General features: G+C 35.8%; 3 protein-coding genes across 3 annotated transcripts in view; 1 reads left to right on the plus strand and 2 right to left on the minus strand.

The window, feature by feature from the left end:
* The window catches only part of LOC107613585 (TBC1 domain family member 25), a gene marked incomplete in the record, with an annotated part of 6,564 nt that extends 1,842 nt beyond the window's left edge, over nucleotides 1-4,722 (plus strand). The window contains 11 exon segments of the mRNA XM_016315654.2: nucleotides 1-45; nucleotides 762-857; nucleotides 1,425-1,528; nucleotides 1,815-2,077; nucleotides 2,320-2,442; nucleotides 2,716-2,804; nucleotides 2,974-3,079; nucleotides 3,252-3,349; nucleotides 3,556-3,816; nucleotides 3,990-4,073; nucleotides 4,357-4,722. Coding sequence (XP_016171140.1) covers nucleotides 1-45; nucleotides 762-857; nucleotides 1,425-1,528; nucleotides 1,815-2,077; nucleotides 2,320-2,442; nucleotides 2,716-2,804; nucleotides 2,974-3,079; nucleotides 3,252-3,349; nucleotides 3,556-3,816; nucleotides 3,990-4,073; nucleotides 4,357-4,371 — 1,284 coding nt within the window.
* Nucleotides 5,575-9,473, minus strand: LOC107610572 (COBRA-like protein 10). Its single transcript, XM_016312609.2, has 3 exons — nucleotides 9,443-9,473; nucleotides 7,464-8,066; nucleotides 5,575-7,334 (listed from the first exon to the last, which is right to left on the minus strand). Exons 1-3 carry the CDS (start codon nucleotides 9,471-9,473, stop codon nucleotides 5,818-5,820), a joined length of 2,151 nt encoding a protein of 716 aa, XP_016168095.1. The 3' UTR covers nucleotides 5,575-5,817.
* Nucleotides 9,432-12,805, minus strand: LOC107613929 (DDRGK domain-containing protein 1). The gene is made up of 8 exons (XM_016316130.2): nucleotides 12,524-12,805; nucleotides 12,289-12,397; nucleotides 11,907-12,013; nucleotides 11,484-11,585; nucleotides 11,231-11,389; nucleotides 11,019-11,075; nucleotides 10,339-10,375; nucleotides 9,432-9,862 (listed from the first exon to the last, which is right to left on the minus strand). Exons 1-8 carry the CDS (start codon nucleotides 12,641-12,643, stop codon nucleotides 9,657-9,659), a joined length of 897 nt encoding a protein of 298 aa, XP_016171616.1. The 5' UTR covers nucleotides 12,644-12,805; the 3' UTR covers nucleotides 9,432-9,656.

The raw sequence follows: 14,070 nt of genomic DNA on the forward strand, positions 1-14,070 counted from the left end.
CCTGAGTGCATCAACGATGTTCCCGTTTCAAGATTTAAGATCAAGGTCTGTTCCCTCCTTTTGGGATTCCTTTTTTTATTTTTTAAATTTGGTATTGATGAAGAACTAATATTATTAGGTAGTTGGAAAATTTGTGCTGGGATTTTTATGAGCAATGCACGTGGGTATGAATTTGAAACGGTTATATGAATGTATTAAGTCATTTGAGCTGTATTGAGCTGGATCAGTTACTTGTTCATTTGGAATTTAAGATGATTGAAAACCATACACTCGGATAAAGATGTTGAGTGGGTTGTCAACAATGGTTGTGATAATGGTGTTTTTATCCATATAGCTTTCATGTATAACCAAAACTCTATCTAATAGCTTAAGCTTTTTGAATAAATGGTTTCACGACATATAGTTCCATGCCTTAGGGGTATATTCATTTAACTATTTGTTATTTATTAATACTACATATGGACTAGACTGCTAGTTTTAATAGGTTGATTGCTTTGCTGATAAGATTAAAACTTTTCTTTTAAAAAAAAATGTAAAAGAAAGTTGAATTTGAGTGTGATACCCTTGGTAATTTGTAATGGATCATGACAAGACAAACACAAAATTATTGTCCTTGTTGGGTTTCATTCTTGTGAGACATTAAATAACAAATGAACTACATGATTCTGCAACTGGATACAAAGTCATACTCTATGTATATTTTGATTGCCAATCTTGATACACTGATATGATTTTCTTTTGTTTTTTACTTGTCTTTCCAGCCCGGTAAAACACTGAGTCCAAGAAAATGGCATGCTGCTTTTACTGAAGAAGGATATCTGGATATAGGAAAGATTCTAAGGCGAATCTACAGAGGGGTAAGTCCATATTTTTAGTTAAAATGCTTGTTCACTGTACTATGCTTAAGATATGAAATTACGATCCCCTCCTACTTTCAGTTATATTATGTCTGGTGCTATAGGAAGCTATAGCTGGTAAGAAAAACATGGGGTATTTCTCTTTTTATGCAAGTTAGGTTGGACTAACCATATAATATAGTTGAAAACTTTTATTTCCTGTTTTAGTTTTCTTTAGAATATGAGATCCTATTACTATGGCTGGCATTGCAGTGTGTACATCAATCTAAGTATCAGTTTTCTTCTTACATAAATCCGTGTTCATTCATGAAGGACAGACAGATGATAGTGATAGAAAATTCGTTTCCCAATGTCTGGTTTTCTTCATATTGAATTTTTTCTTCCTTCATGATCATGAGTGTGCATGTAACAGGTGATCATATATTCATATTACTATTTCTTTTATTTTGGCTAAAATCTTCATCAACATAGGTTTGCTTTGTGCACAATCAAAAGAAACGAACAGGTATTTCTCTTTATATGCGACTAGGGGGGTTGTTTCTTACTTTAAAATGTTTATTGAATCAGGGAATCCATCCATCAATTAGGGGAGAAGTTTGGGAATTTCTACTTGGTTGTTATGATCCAAAGAGTACATTTGATGAACGAGAACAAATAAGACAGCGTCGTAGGTAATCAAGTTTTCCCATTTCATGATTATATTTGATAAGACTTCTTTTTGTTAACCTTTATTATAATCACAGTATCCTAAAAATATAAAATATTTATGAAAATGGAATGTCTATAATGTCACTGAGTCACTGTAGGCTTGATATGCCTCAAAAAGATGGGAATAATTGCTTCCACACCCTTCATTCAGGGACAACACAATAATACTTATGATTTGAAACTGTCATTTCTGACTTTTAAATATAACAAATCATTACCCGAGCATCAATTATATGTTTTTATTGTCAGGTTAGAATATGCTAGATGGAAGGAAGAATGTCGCCAAATGTTTCCTTTTGTTGGAAGTGGTAGATATATTTCATCTCCTGTAATTACCGATGATGGTCAACCGATTCAAGATCCATCAGTTCTTCTGGAATCAAATCCAGACAAGGGATTGGTTTTAGTTCCTCAAGATAATTATAGGTCTTCAAGCATAGATGCCAGAAATAATTTAGAAAAGGTGACAGACAAGAGAGTAATCCAGTGGCTGTTAACTCTTCATCAAATAGGTTTGTGAATCATTCTTACTATCTTTTGTGTTTCTGTCATTAGGTACTACTTATGTTTTAGGCATTCAAAGTTAAGTTTTAAGATGAAACATTCCCAGCAATTATTTTCTGCATGAAATGCGTTATACAAATGCTATAGCTACCTTAGTTGCCCTTTATTTTGATTTCTTTTAATATAAAATTGTATCACTGTAATATGATTCACATGGTGGCTGACCATTTTCGTGCACAAACTCATTTAGGTCTTGACGTGATTCGCACTGATAGGACATTGGTCTTTTATGAGAAGCAAGAGAACTTGTCAAAATTATGGGATATTCTTGCAGTTTATGCTTGGCTAGATAAAGATGTTGGCTATGGTCAAGGTGAGTTTTTATACAAGTGGGCCACTTGAATCTCACTTATTTGATTCTTATTTTATTATTATTATTATTATTATTATTATTATTATTATTATTATTATTATATAGAGAGCAATATTATATTTTGATATTCCTATTGATTTAAGTTTGAAGATCACAGAAGATCCTATTCCTATCCCAGTATTAGTGATAATTTCATGTAACTGCTTTTTATTTTTCTTTTATATTTGAAAAGTTTATTGACCCTGTACTTTTAACTGATTCAATTTGGAACAGGGATGAGTGACCTATGCTCACCTATGATAATTCTTCTTGAGGATGAAGCAGATGCATTTTGGTGCTTTGAGCGTCTAATGCGCAGACTTGTATGTACCTTTTCTCTATGCTCTATTTTATGACCAACTTCTTTTCAGAGTTTTCTATGTGAACATTTGGTGAAAAGACTGAAAATAAATAAATGAGTGTTTGATTAGTAGATTTTCCCTCTAACATGTCTGATTAATGTACCTGATATGTGTTATTGAATTTTTAAAGCGAGGTAATTTCAAGTGCACTGATCGTTCTGTTGGAGTGGAGACTCAACTAAGTAACTTGGCTTCAATTACTCAAGTATTAGATCCAAAACTTCATAAACATTTAGGTATTTTCTTGAAATGCGAGTCCTGTACTTTATTTACTGTCCAATTCACAATAGAATTTTTTTGAACTTTTGATGTGTCATTGTTATGTTAACAAATAATTAATGAAAAATGTATTGTTATGACTATAAGTTGTTAACGGATGTTTCTTGTTATGCTGTCTTCTGAAAACAGAGCAACTAGGTGGAGGTGATTATCTGTTTGCTTTTCGGATGCTAATGGTTCAGTTTCGTCGAGAATTTTCCTTTTGTGATTCACTATACCTTTGGGAGGTGTGTTTAGCTTCAGTTGTATTTTCGAAATATATCGTCTTATATTTCTTGAACAGAACTCTTAAGTTGCTTTGAGGGGTGTGCAACCCTTATATTTATTCCATTAAAACTGTTTATAGAATAAGGATCCCTTTAGTTTGAAGAAGACATCTTAGGAATCTATGTAACATGATGATTGACAACTAATTACTTGACATTTTTAACAGATGATGTGGGCTCTAGAGTATGATCCTGATTTGTTTTGGATGTACGAGGATGCTCAGAGAGCTCCTACAAGCGCCGAGAGCTCTAGAGGGAAGGTGAAGTCAATTAGACAATGTGGAAAGTATGAGCGAGAAAATATGAGAACAGGGGCAAAGAACTCCGAAACTCCTCTTCCCATATCGATTTTCCTTGCTGCTAGTGTGTTGAAAGATAAAAGTTCAAAGCTACTACATGAAGCACGGGGTCTGGATGATGTTGTGAAGGTTAGTCTTGGGACATATTTGTTTAACTCATTTGTTCACATTGAAAGCTGTCTTAAGAGAATCTATATTTTATCATTTTATATTGAGCAAGGACCTATTATTCTTTAACAAATTTTCTTCTCTATATATATAGTAATGAATTCCTCTTTGGTTCTCTGGTTAATTCTTTTCAGATTTTGAATGACATGACTGGAAATCTAGATGCTAAAAAGGCTTGTTCCGGGGCTATGAAACTTCATAAAAAATATTTGAGAAAGGTAATTTGATCTCTTACACTATTTTACGGCCCTTACTTCGATTTTGATACACTATCATCCATACCTCTATTTTTAAGGCTTTTAATTGAGTGGTTGAGACAAACAATTTTTGCTGGACGTAACACAATATGTTTGGATGTCTCGGGGGTACTAAGAATGTATCAAAATTATATTCTGACATTATGCTCGTCTCTTTTAGATAAATTACATTATGCTCGTCTCTTTTAGATAAATTTCATTATGCATGTCCCCTCAATACAAGTATTTTGCAATTTTGCTGCAGGCCAAGAAAACGTAAGACTGAATATATCCAATTATTTTTTTCTCACTGATCAAGCGAGGTGTTGCTTCCTGCAATGTAACTTGTATTCATGGAGACAATAATGGAGTCCACCAAATTTGGACTGGAGTTACAAGATTAAAAAGAAGGATCCAAGTATACATCCATCAAAACTCTTGAGGGATAATTGTTGTATTGTGACATAATTTCATTTTTTGAAAATATTCTTGTGTAAAAGAACAAGATTGTATGTGGGACTGAGATTGTAATTTGTAGTGTGCAATATATTTGTTGCAAAAAGAAAGAAAAGTAATCAAAAATTCAAAAATACAGGAAATAGTTATCTGTGTTAGCCTTCAATTTCTGATATTTCTCTTTGTCCAGTGGTTAGTTTCTTTGAATAAAAATTTATCATTTCTACTTCTCAATCAGCTTCTTTTGAAAGGAGAATGCCTGGGACACTCGATTTTTTAGGGTTCATATAGCAACCTTTGGACACAAATTTGTGTTGGTCTAGCAGTTAGCTTACTAATCTACTTAAAAGTTTTGGAATTTGAATTCTGTCTTGTGTATCTAGCAATTTATTAGCTAGCAAATAGCAACAAATCTTTAAATGAAGCTCAAAGTGCGGCAGATTAGTCGTTGGCCTGCCGCCTGCCAGGTCGGGGATACCAGGGTAAGAAACAAAAAGAGACCGAAGGTAGTAGCAGCACAGGCAAAGACAATTGGAAGAAGGAATAAAAACGAAAAATAATGAAATTACTTCATTTTAATTCTATTATTTTAACAACTGTTCCAATTCTCCAGATACTATTTTATTTAAATCCAATTCAAGTCAATTACATTCAGGTTAATTCAAATCATTTCCAACCATAATCATGCGATCAAATCTATAATGAGACTAAGATATAATAGGGTGATATATATTACTTTTATGTATATTATTTTTGTATAATCGGTGTTTTTAGTATTAAAAATGATTCAAAAAAATAAAATTATCTTTTATACTAGAAAAAAATAATTTAATTTTGATACGCACGTTGTTAATGTAAAGTTGTTTTAATTTATATTTGCATCTAATTCATCTAATTATGATGTAAGCAAAAGTAATAATTATTTTTTATATTAATAGCATGAATGGTTATTTAGAAAAATAGATCTGATTGGATGATTGCAAAAAACATTTTACATTATTAGTGAATCAAAATTAAACTCTAAAAATAATATGAAAAAGTTATTTGAATCTCATTTTGATAATCTGATCCACTATATAACTAAAAAGTAATAAAAAAAACAAAAAGTAACATACACTAAACATATCGTCACACAACAAAAGGTCCATCTAATTGTGTAATAATATATGTATGTACTAGTCATAAGTCAAGCACTGAACGTCAAAGTTCACATTTCGTTTTCTTAACACAAACACACTGAATTACTTCGTCATCATCCTCACATTGTTAGCTATCTTCCCCGTTCGGTTTGTTTGTATGGTTCTTTAATGAGACCAATACAACCCCTGAAGAAGCATAAAAAAATAAAGCATATTGAAGTGTTCCAATGAGACAAAAAAGGTGCAGCGAAGAACGACAAGAATGCGATGATGGTGACAGCAAGGAAACTGATCGGAGAAGACTTGATGCGTGAGGAACCATTAGAAGGAGTAGTTGGAGGGAGTGCACACTCTTCACCATTGAAGTAAACCTTCGTTGGGAATGCATCTCTTCTGATGTTGAATTTCTTGGCATGCTTCTTCTTGAAGGACAGCACGGATTGCTGCTTCCCCGGCACGTGTGGGTCACCGATGCGGCTTCCGTTGGTGAGTCCCACCAAATAGTTCAAACCCTTAAATCCTTGAAGGAAGACGGTTCTAAGGCCTGGGATTCTGGTTCCGTTGAAGGAGTAAACTTCATCGAAATCTCTGAAAGAATTGTTGTGGAACTGAAGAGCAGTGAACCAATCATCGAAGGCGTAGCGCTCCCAGTTGAAAAGCGTGATCCTTGCTGTCCATCCAGTTTTGTAGTCGGAGTTGACGTGCCAGTTGATGCTAACGGGACAGTTATCGCCGCAAGGCATCCGTTTGGGAATCTTGAAATGCTTCATCTTGGCCCACGCTTTCATCTTGGCGGTTCTGTTAACAAACGGAACGAGAAGCGCGTCGGGTGGAATAAGCATGGGTGGTGCCTTTGCGTTGCATTGCTGGTAACCGTCACAACCGCCACAAGCGCAAGTGTTGCAGGGGATGGCGGATTCGTTGTAGAATGCAGAGAATGAGACGCAGCACCTTGTTTTCTGAGGCTGTGGCTTTGTCATGTTGCAAACGATGTGCCAACTTGCGACGGCGGTGTGAATAGCCTGGAGACCTGATGGGTCAGGGTACTCTGCGGGGTCCACTCTGACCGGTGGGCCGCACTTGTAGTGGGGGTTGATGACGCCGTCGATCTTCCATTTCATGGGTGGTGTGAGTGCTGTTCTGTTGTTATCTGGTGGAATCTTGAAAACTTGGAGCTGGAACATTGACCTGGCTTGGTTCCTATCCATCACAGGTGATAGCACTGTGCCATTCCTGCAGCACCATGGTAGCTTCCCCACCTTTTCATCGTCTTTTCTCTCAGAAGGAAGATCAGAGATAATGGGCCTCTTCTCGCAATTGGCGACTTGGGTGAAATCAAAGTCCCTGTAGTACTGGCCTGCAGGGCCATACAAGCATTCCGAAGGGTCCTTGACGCGCGCGAAGGCACCTTTCATGCTGTAGATGAACTCGCCCCTCTGCCATTCCCACGTGAGGTTCCAGTGGTCCAGCCGCCCCAACGGGTGGTTGTTTTGGATGGTCACCTCAGCATAGTAGCTCGTCTGGTAAGCTTGTAGAACGTCGTATGAAATGGTTAAATCCCCTTTGCCACGTGATGGGTACTTTGTCTTCTTAAGTGCCAATGCCTTCGCTTTAGGGTCTTTTCTACAACACACTATCATTGTTGACCCTGCATCATGCATCCACAAACATACACAATCATTTCAAATCTTGTTTCATCATAATAAGCCAAATTTTGCTAGTTTACAGAAAATTAAATTAATAAACAATTTAATGGTCTTAGGCATGGGGGACATACCTCTGCGAGAAGAGGCGGGACACTTGAAGCCACTATTGATAAGCTTAATGGTCTTAGGCATAGGGGTGGCGCCATCACCAAGACCGAACTGTGATCCTTTCATTCCAACTCTCACCGACATTTGAGTAAAATCATTAGCCGTCAAGATCGCAGTCTTTAGATCCACCATTGGGTTTCCGGCGATCGTGGTGCCGTTCCCTACGGCAGCCGGGAAGTCCTCGGCGTCGATGGGGACGGCGCCGTCCATGGAAACCAATATTTCTCGGTGTTGGAACCCAATGTACATCCTCCAGCCCTTCACCTCCTCGTCACCGACGTTTGTAATCGTGGCTTGGGACGTGAAGGCATATGCTTGATTTGACTTGTTCTTCACGAATGGGTATTCCTTCTCGCGTGATATCAGCGTGTATGTTAGGAACACGCCATTGCAGACCTGCAGTTCTGCTGGTGGAGGCGGAGGAGCTGGAATTACCTCAACGTCGGTCGCTGGTGCAGCTGTGGTCACGACGGCCCCCTTGACAGGCTTGGCCTTTTTGACGGCGACCCCGTCTGCATCATCTGTAGCCGCAGCTGCTGCTTTTCCAGCCGCGAGAAGGACCAAAGCTCAAAAAGAGAAACAGGAATATCAAGAGTAGGGTTGTGTACGTGGAAGCTGCTTTCCTTTTAGCAACTTCCATCGTTCTCCTTAAAATATCTGATCAATGTTTTTTTTTTATTTTATTGTGGGCTAGGATGAAGAGAGGTGGTGATAATAGCGGCAATGATGGTTATAGGAAAATATCGCCGCCGGAGACGGCGAAGCCGAGTGGGAAAGGTTAGGAAGTGAATAAGGAAAACGGTTAATATATGAATTTAGGAGAACCTTGTGATGGTGGAGCTTTGTGCCGCTGGTTTTTGCGGTTGTTTCGGAGAACAGGCCGGTATTGTGAATGTGATATTTTTGGTAAAAAAAATAAAGATTGCACGCTATGCATGCATGGTATTAGTGGGTGAGAAAATCTAGCGTATAATATATATGTGGATTATTAACAGGTTGATAAGGAACAGGGTCCTATTAAATGAGGTGAACATATAAATGTGTATCTTTAAAACGACATGAGTAAAGCCTAAATATGGAAGTTTATGTTTTTTTCGTCTATCTATATATGTAAAATGGTGTAGAAAACGTTAATTCGGGTGAAGCGGAAATTTGTGTGCAATGTAACTAATAGGTTGTAAATAATTTAATTTCAAACCATCAACTTTGGTGTTCTTTTCTTTTCGTTTTTTTTTTTAATCAACGGCTGTCAAATTTGGCAGTTTGTTATAATACTTTGTCTTTTGGTTTTATTGTCTATTTTTGGGTAGGCAGCTCCTATTCTTATTACAGACTCGGTGGGTACAAATGTTCAATTGGTTAAAACGGTTTACCACTCTCCTTGAGCGAATGGAGTATAGTATTATTAAAAACTAATTAAACTAATTTTCCAAGCTAAAGTATTTGTTACATGATAAGGTGACAGTTTTGTCGGTTAGTTAGTTAGGTGTTCACTTGGTCGTAAAGAAAACTAATTCAAGTAGAAGTTTTATGTTATTGAGTTTTATATTTTCCTGCTACCCAAAATATAATTACTTTCAAAAAGCATTTGTTTTCAAATTTTATAAAATTTATTCTCAATATCGATTATTTAAGAATAATATTATTTACATATATTTGTTAAACTTTGGTCAAAACATTTTCGAATATCAACCATTCCCGAAAGAGTTGAAATTTCAAGAGTTGTGCTGTAAAAAATTCAAGATAATTTTGTTTTGTAACGGGTTAAGAATGGAAGATTGAAAATTCCTCAGATAAAACAATACTAAAATATTTCTTTATAATTAGTGCTATATATTATTTGCATTATTACGCACATAAGGATATATTTTATTTTTAATTTAATAAATACTATGCGAGAATCACATGTTACGGAACAAAGAAGGAAATTTCTGAAAAATACTTTCTGAAAACGAAACGTGGAAACTTCCCATCTATGTATTTCCTTTCTTTCCATACAAATTTTGGCAGAAAAGAACATTCAAATTTTCAGTTATATACTAAAGCTGATCAAAGTCATGTACTAACTCCTATTCAGTATAACATGAATGCAACTTTTCTTTTCTGATGTACATCACATGATTTCCTTCACCAAGTAGTCAAAAACTATGTCAGATTCAGTTGACAGTTATCTCGTCCAAATTACTAATGTCCTCTGTGAATTGAGTTTTTGGCTCTAAATCAATGAACTGGTTCGATTTACTAGCTAGGTGTGAAATGCTAACTCTTCCCTGCCGCTTAACATAATCAGCAACAGCTTTCATTTCTTCCTGCGAGATGTATATGTATTTCCCTCTATCATCCATCACACCCGAAAGCCGGCCTGGTGCTCAAAAATAAATTAATTAGGCTTTTGCAGGAATCCACAATATCTAAGACAATAGATGCAAAAAAACCACCATTTCAACAATACATGAATTTTAGTTTTGTGGAACTGAATCTAAGTGACATGATGATCATGGTAATCGTGATTAGAAGAACATTGATCTCCCTAATAGCTGTTATATTTAGCAATAAGCCAAAACACGGAGAGGGGGCCACAGTGCTGTTTTATATAAGCCTAAGCATGTGATGAAAACATATTAACATTTTTGAAATCAGGTACACGATTTAAATTGATTTCCACATATTCAAAAGTTTTCCTTCTCCATAACAAAAATTTGGAGTTACACAGACTTGCAAAAGAAATGCAGTACTTAATTTATTGTAGAAATGCTTACAAATGGAACGATGTCAAGAATGTATAAATTTTAACTTCTTTCAAGATGCATGCAATGAATTTAAGAGCAAGGCTCTTACCCATACTTTCCAGATTGGTGATGCGGTTGATACATTCCTGCATTAGTTGAGCATGTTGTCAAGAAGGAAGTCCATGGAAAAATATATAAATGAAGGCAAAACTATAACAATTTGATTCATCTACTGATATGTTGCGTTAATGTTGAGTCAAACAAGGTATACATATTGCTTTATTACCTAGAGAGCTTAAAAAGGGATCCAAAACCCATGAAATGTTATGGTGAACAGGATTTTTGTTTCTGGTTTCTTTTTGTGAAAGGAGGGAAGGGAGTAGAGGAAGCCTGACTTTCTAATATATCCTTTCACTTTTCTGTCTTTTGCCTCGCATTAAATTATACTGAGTGGAAATTAGATAGTGGGAATTTAATGGTCAGTAAAGTTGGTGGCTTATGATGTATATGGGTCACCATACACTCTAGTGGCATGCATCACTACAAATAGAAGTATAGGATCAGCTTATGTATAACCTAATATTAATAATTTGTGAATTGGCATGTGTTCTCAGTCAGATATCCTTTTGTAACACTCCAAATCAATAAACTTATCAGCACAGCATAATTATTATGTTATAATGCTTTCTCCCAGTAACACTTATATTACATTTAGTGTAGGAAAAACTAAAGGGGCAACTGATGGAATATAAAGGCTAATTCAGATAAAGATTAGGAAATAAGGAATACCTGCGTTCGCAACTTAAATTCTGCAGCAAGATCTTCTAAGGGAACACATTTCTGCTTCTGAATAATTGAAAAAACAAAAAAGAATTAGAATAGCTACAAAACCTATATTCAAAGGTGATGCGAATCCTAGTTAATGCTGAATATATAAATTTTGACAAATTTAGTAAGGGGGAAAAAGTAAGTGTAGAAAACACAACAGATCAGAGAATAACCTGTATATATTCAACAAAATTGGATAGCAAGTCTTCAGTACCATCCTGTTCTTCTTCAAGGGTACCTTCATCATCAACTGAAAATTCACCTTTCCACTTCTCAAACTCTATTGCCGCAGCCTCCTCCTCCTTAGCCTTCTGAGCTTTGGCTTCCTCTTCCTGTATGAAAGTGAAACACGATAAAGCATATGCATTTTTTCAATTAAACTGTAAGAAAGTTAACATCAAATCAGCAACAAGGCTATTAACTCACCAACTGACGCTCCTTTGCCTCACGTTCTTCATCCTTCAACCTCCGCATCTCTGAGTAACGATCTTGTTTGGCCTGCTTCGACTCTCGTGCAGCATCTTCAGCCTTCCAAAAAGATGTAACACAATGCAAATACTACTCAAACTTCAAAGGAAATGGAAAAACAAGAATTTCAGTCTAATATTCTTCAAAGTCCTTGTATCCAACTCTCGATGATTTACGCATTTGCTTGGAAATTGAAGTACAGATTACATATTCTCAATGCATCTTAAATGCACACAGCACATTTGCTATACAAGGTGGTAACAAGCCACATCAGAAATAACAATCAAGAGAAAAACTAATTCAGTAATTCCTATTGTTTTTAAGTATCAAGATAACTATAGCCGTCTTTTTTGGTCAATATACATGATAAGAAATGGATACCTGTCGGCGAGCTTCCCTCTCTTGCCTTTTAATCTCCTTTTTCTTTGCTGCTCTAGCCTCGTAATTCTCGCCACCAGCAGCTTCATTCTCACTTTCATCGCCAGACTCTGTTTGCATGCCATGTATACAATTGATCATTTGATTTCACAAATGTGTCAAAGTTTCAAGATGCAACATGGATATATGCTTCCAAAATATCGGTGTACACATCAAGTCTTCACATCACATACTAACAGCCTAATGACAAACACCCTAATTCTCCATTCTAATTCGAATTACATCTCCTAGAATTTTAATTTACAAAATAATTGCATTCAAATGCAAAGAAATACGCCCAAACGCAAGTAAAAATGAATCAGCTCGATCCAAATGTACAACAAACCTTCGGCAGTTGCAGGCGGAGCTGTCGAACTGCTAGCTCCAGATGCAGCAGGTCTCCGACGCATTCGGCGGTTTCCGGCTGGGCGCACCACCGCTTCTCTCCGGGGAGCCTGAGGATTTCGTTATTACAGTTAATCTAAGCAATCCACTTCTATTTTCAAAAGCTAAATTTTATCGATTCTAGGGTTTTGGATTGTAGAGGAAAAAATGAAAAGAGAATAGAAAAAGTGGAGCACCTGGACCGGTTCATCGGCGTGAGGATGTGGTTGAGAATCCTGGCGGCGTTTCCATAAGTACAGTGGAATCAGTGCTACAACCAGAAGCATCGAAAGTATAGCTACGAAGAGTTCCTCCATTGCTGCTGCAGAATCAGCGCAACGTTTTGGGATTTTTTTTTCCTTTCCTGTTTTGTTATTTATTTGTTTGGTGTTGGGAAAATTGATTTTCTGACGTTTCGGGAAATTTTATGCGTTATGAAACATATACTTCAAATATTGGATGTAACTTTTTTTTTGTCAATACAACACAGTGACACACCCTAGTCAGACACATTACATAGGACTTGTTTGGGTGAGCTTTTAAAAAAAGATTTTTTTTTGAATTATCTTTTTTTAAAAGATTTTATAAAGAAATAAAAGTAATTTTATGTTTGGATATCTCATGTAAAAAGATCTTTTTATCTATCAATTATGTTTGGGTATAACAGTATAAAAGTACTTTTTTGTTTATTTATTACATGAAAAACATCTTTTTTTTAAGGAAAAAAAAATCTTTTAAAAAAAGATGTAAATTACAGCTTCTCAAAAAAGATCTTTTTTTAATTTTACTAGTGCTTTTACTTTTACTATTAGAAATTTGCCAAACACGTTAAAAAATAAAAAAAGATCTTTTTTCATTAAAAAAAGATATTTTTTTAACAAAATAATGTCGCCCAAACATGCACATACTCTGTTTCACCGAGATTCAAATCCATGTGGCAGTTTTAGGAGGCAATTATATTTGCCATTAGCACAAGCCTCAGCCACAAATATTGGATGTATTTAGTTGTTGTAACTTAGTTCAGTCATAAATTAGTATTTACTAGTCACTATAATCAATTTTTATTTTTTAATGTGTATAAAAATTATTTTGGATCACTTGAGAGGTTTATGTACTCGTCCACCTAAATAAATATCAAAAATTCAAATATCATTTTAAATTATTAGCTGATAACAAATTCTTACAGTTCTCCGACGCATTCGGCGGTTTCCGGCTGGGCGCACCACCGCTTCTCTCCGGGGAGCCTGAGGATTTCGTTATTACAGTTAATCTAAGCAATCCACTTCTATTTTCAAAAGCTAAATTTTATCGATTCTAGGGTTTTGGATTGTAGAGGAGAGGTTGAAATACCAATATATCGATATATTTTAAATTTTTTCTATAGTTAATTCTTGTATATCTCTAAACACATTCATTAGGACTCTCCTATCTACAAAAAAGGAAGAGACCTAGGGTGTGTTTGGGGATCACGTTGAGGAATAGAAAAGTACGTTTGAGCGTCTTGAACGTTCCAATATTATGTTTGACAATTTTTTGGAACCCTTAACCCAGAAGTGCTTTCACCTCTGAACGTACGTTCATGTGAAGCTACAAATTCAAGCTTCTGCGTTCACGTTAAGAAAATTAATTACCGTTGGAGGAATTAGGTAAGGAATTTATTCCATATCTACCAACTGTACCCTTCATTTCATCTATAAAAAGGATACACATAACCACATCATTTCACCATTAGTTCTCTGTGTGT

Source organism: Arachis ipaensis, chromosome B08 (genome assembly GCF_000816755.2).
Source record: "Arachis ipaensis cultivar K30076 chromosome B08, Araip1.1, whole genome shotgun sequence".
Lineage (NCBI taxonomy): Eukaryota > Viridiplantae > Streptophyta > Magnoliopsida > Fabales > Fabaceae > Arachis > Arachis ipaensis.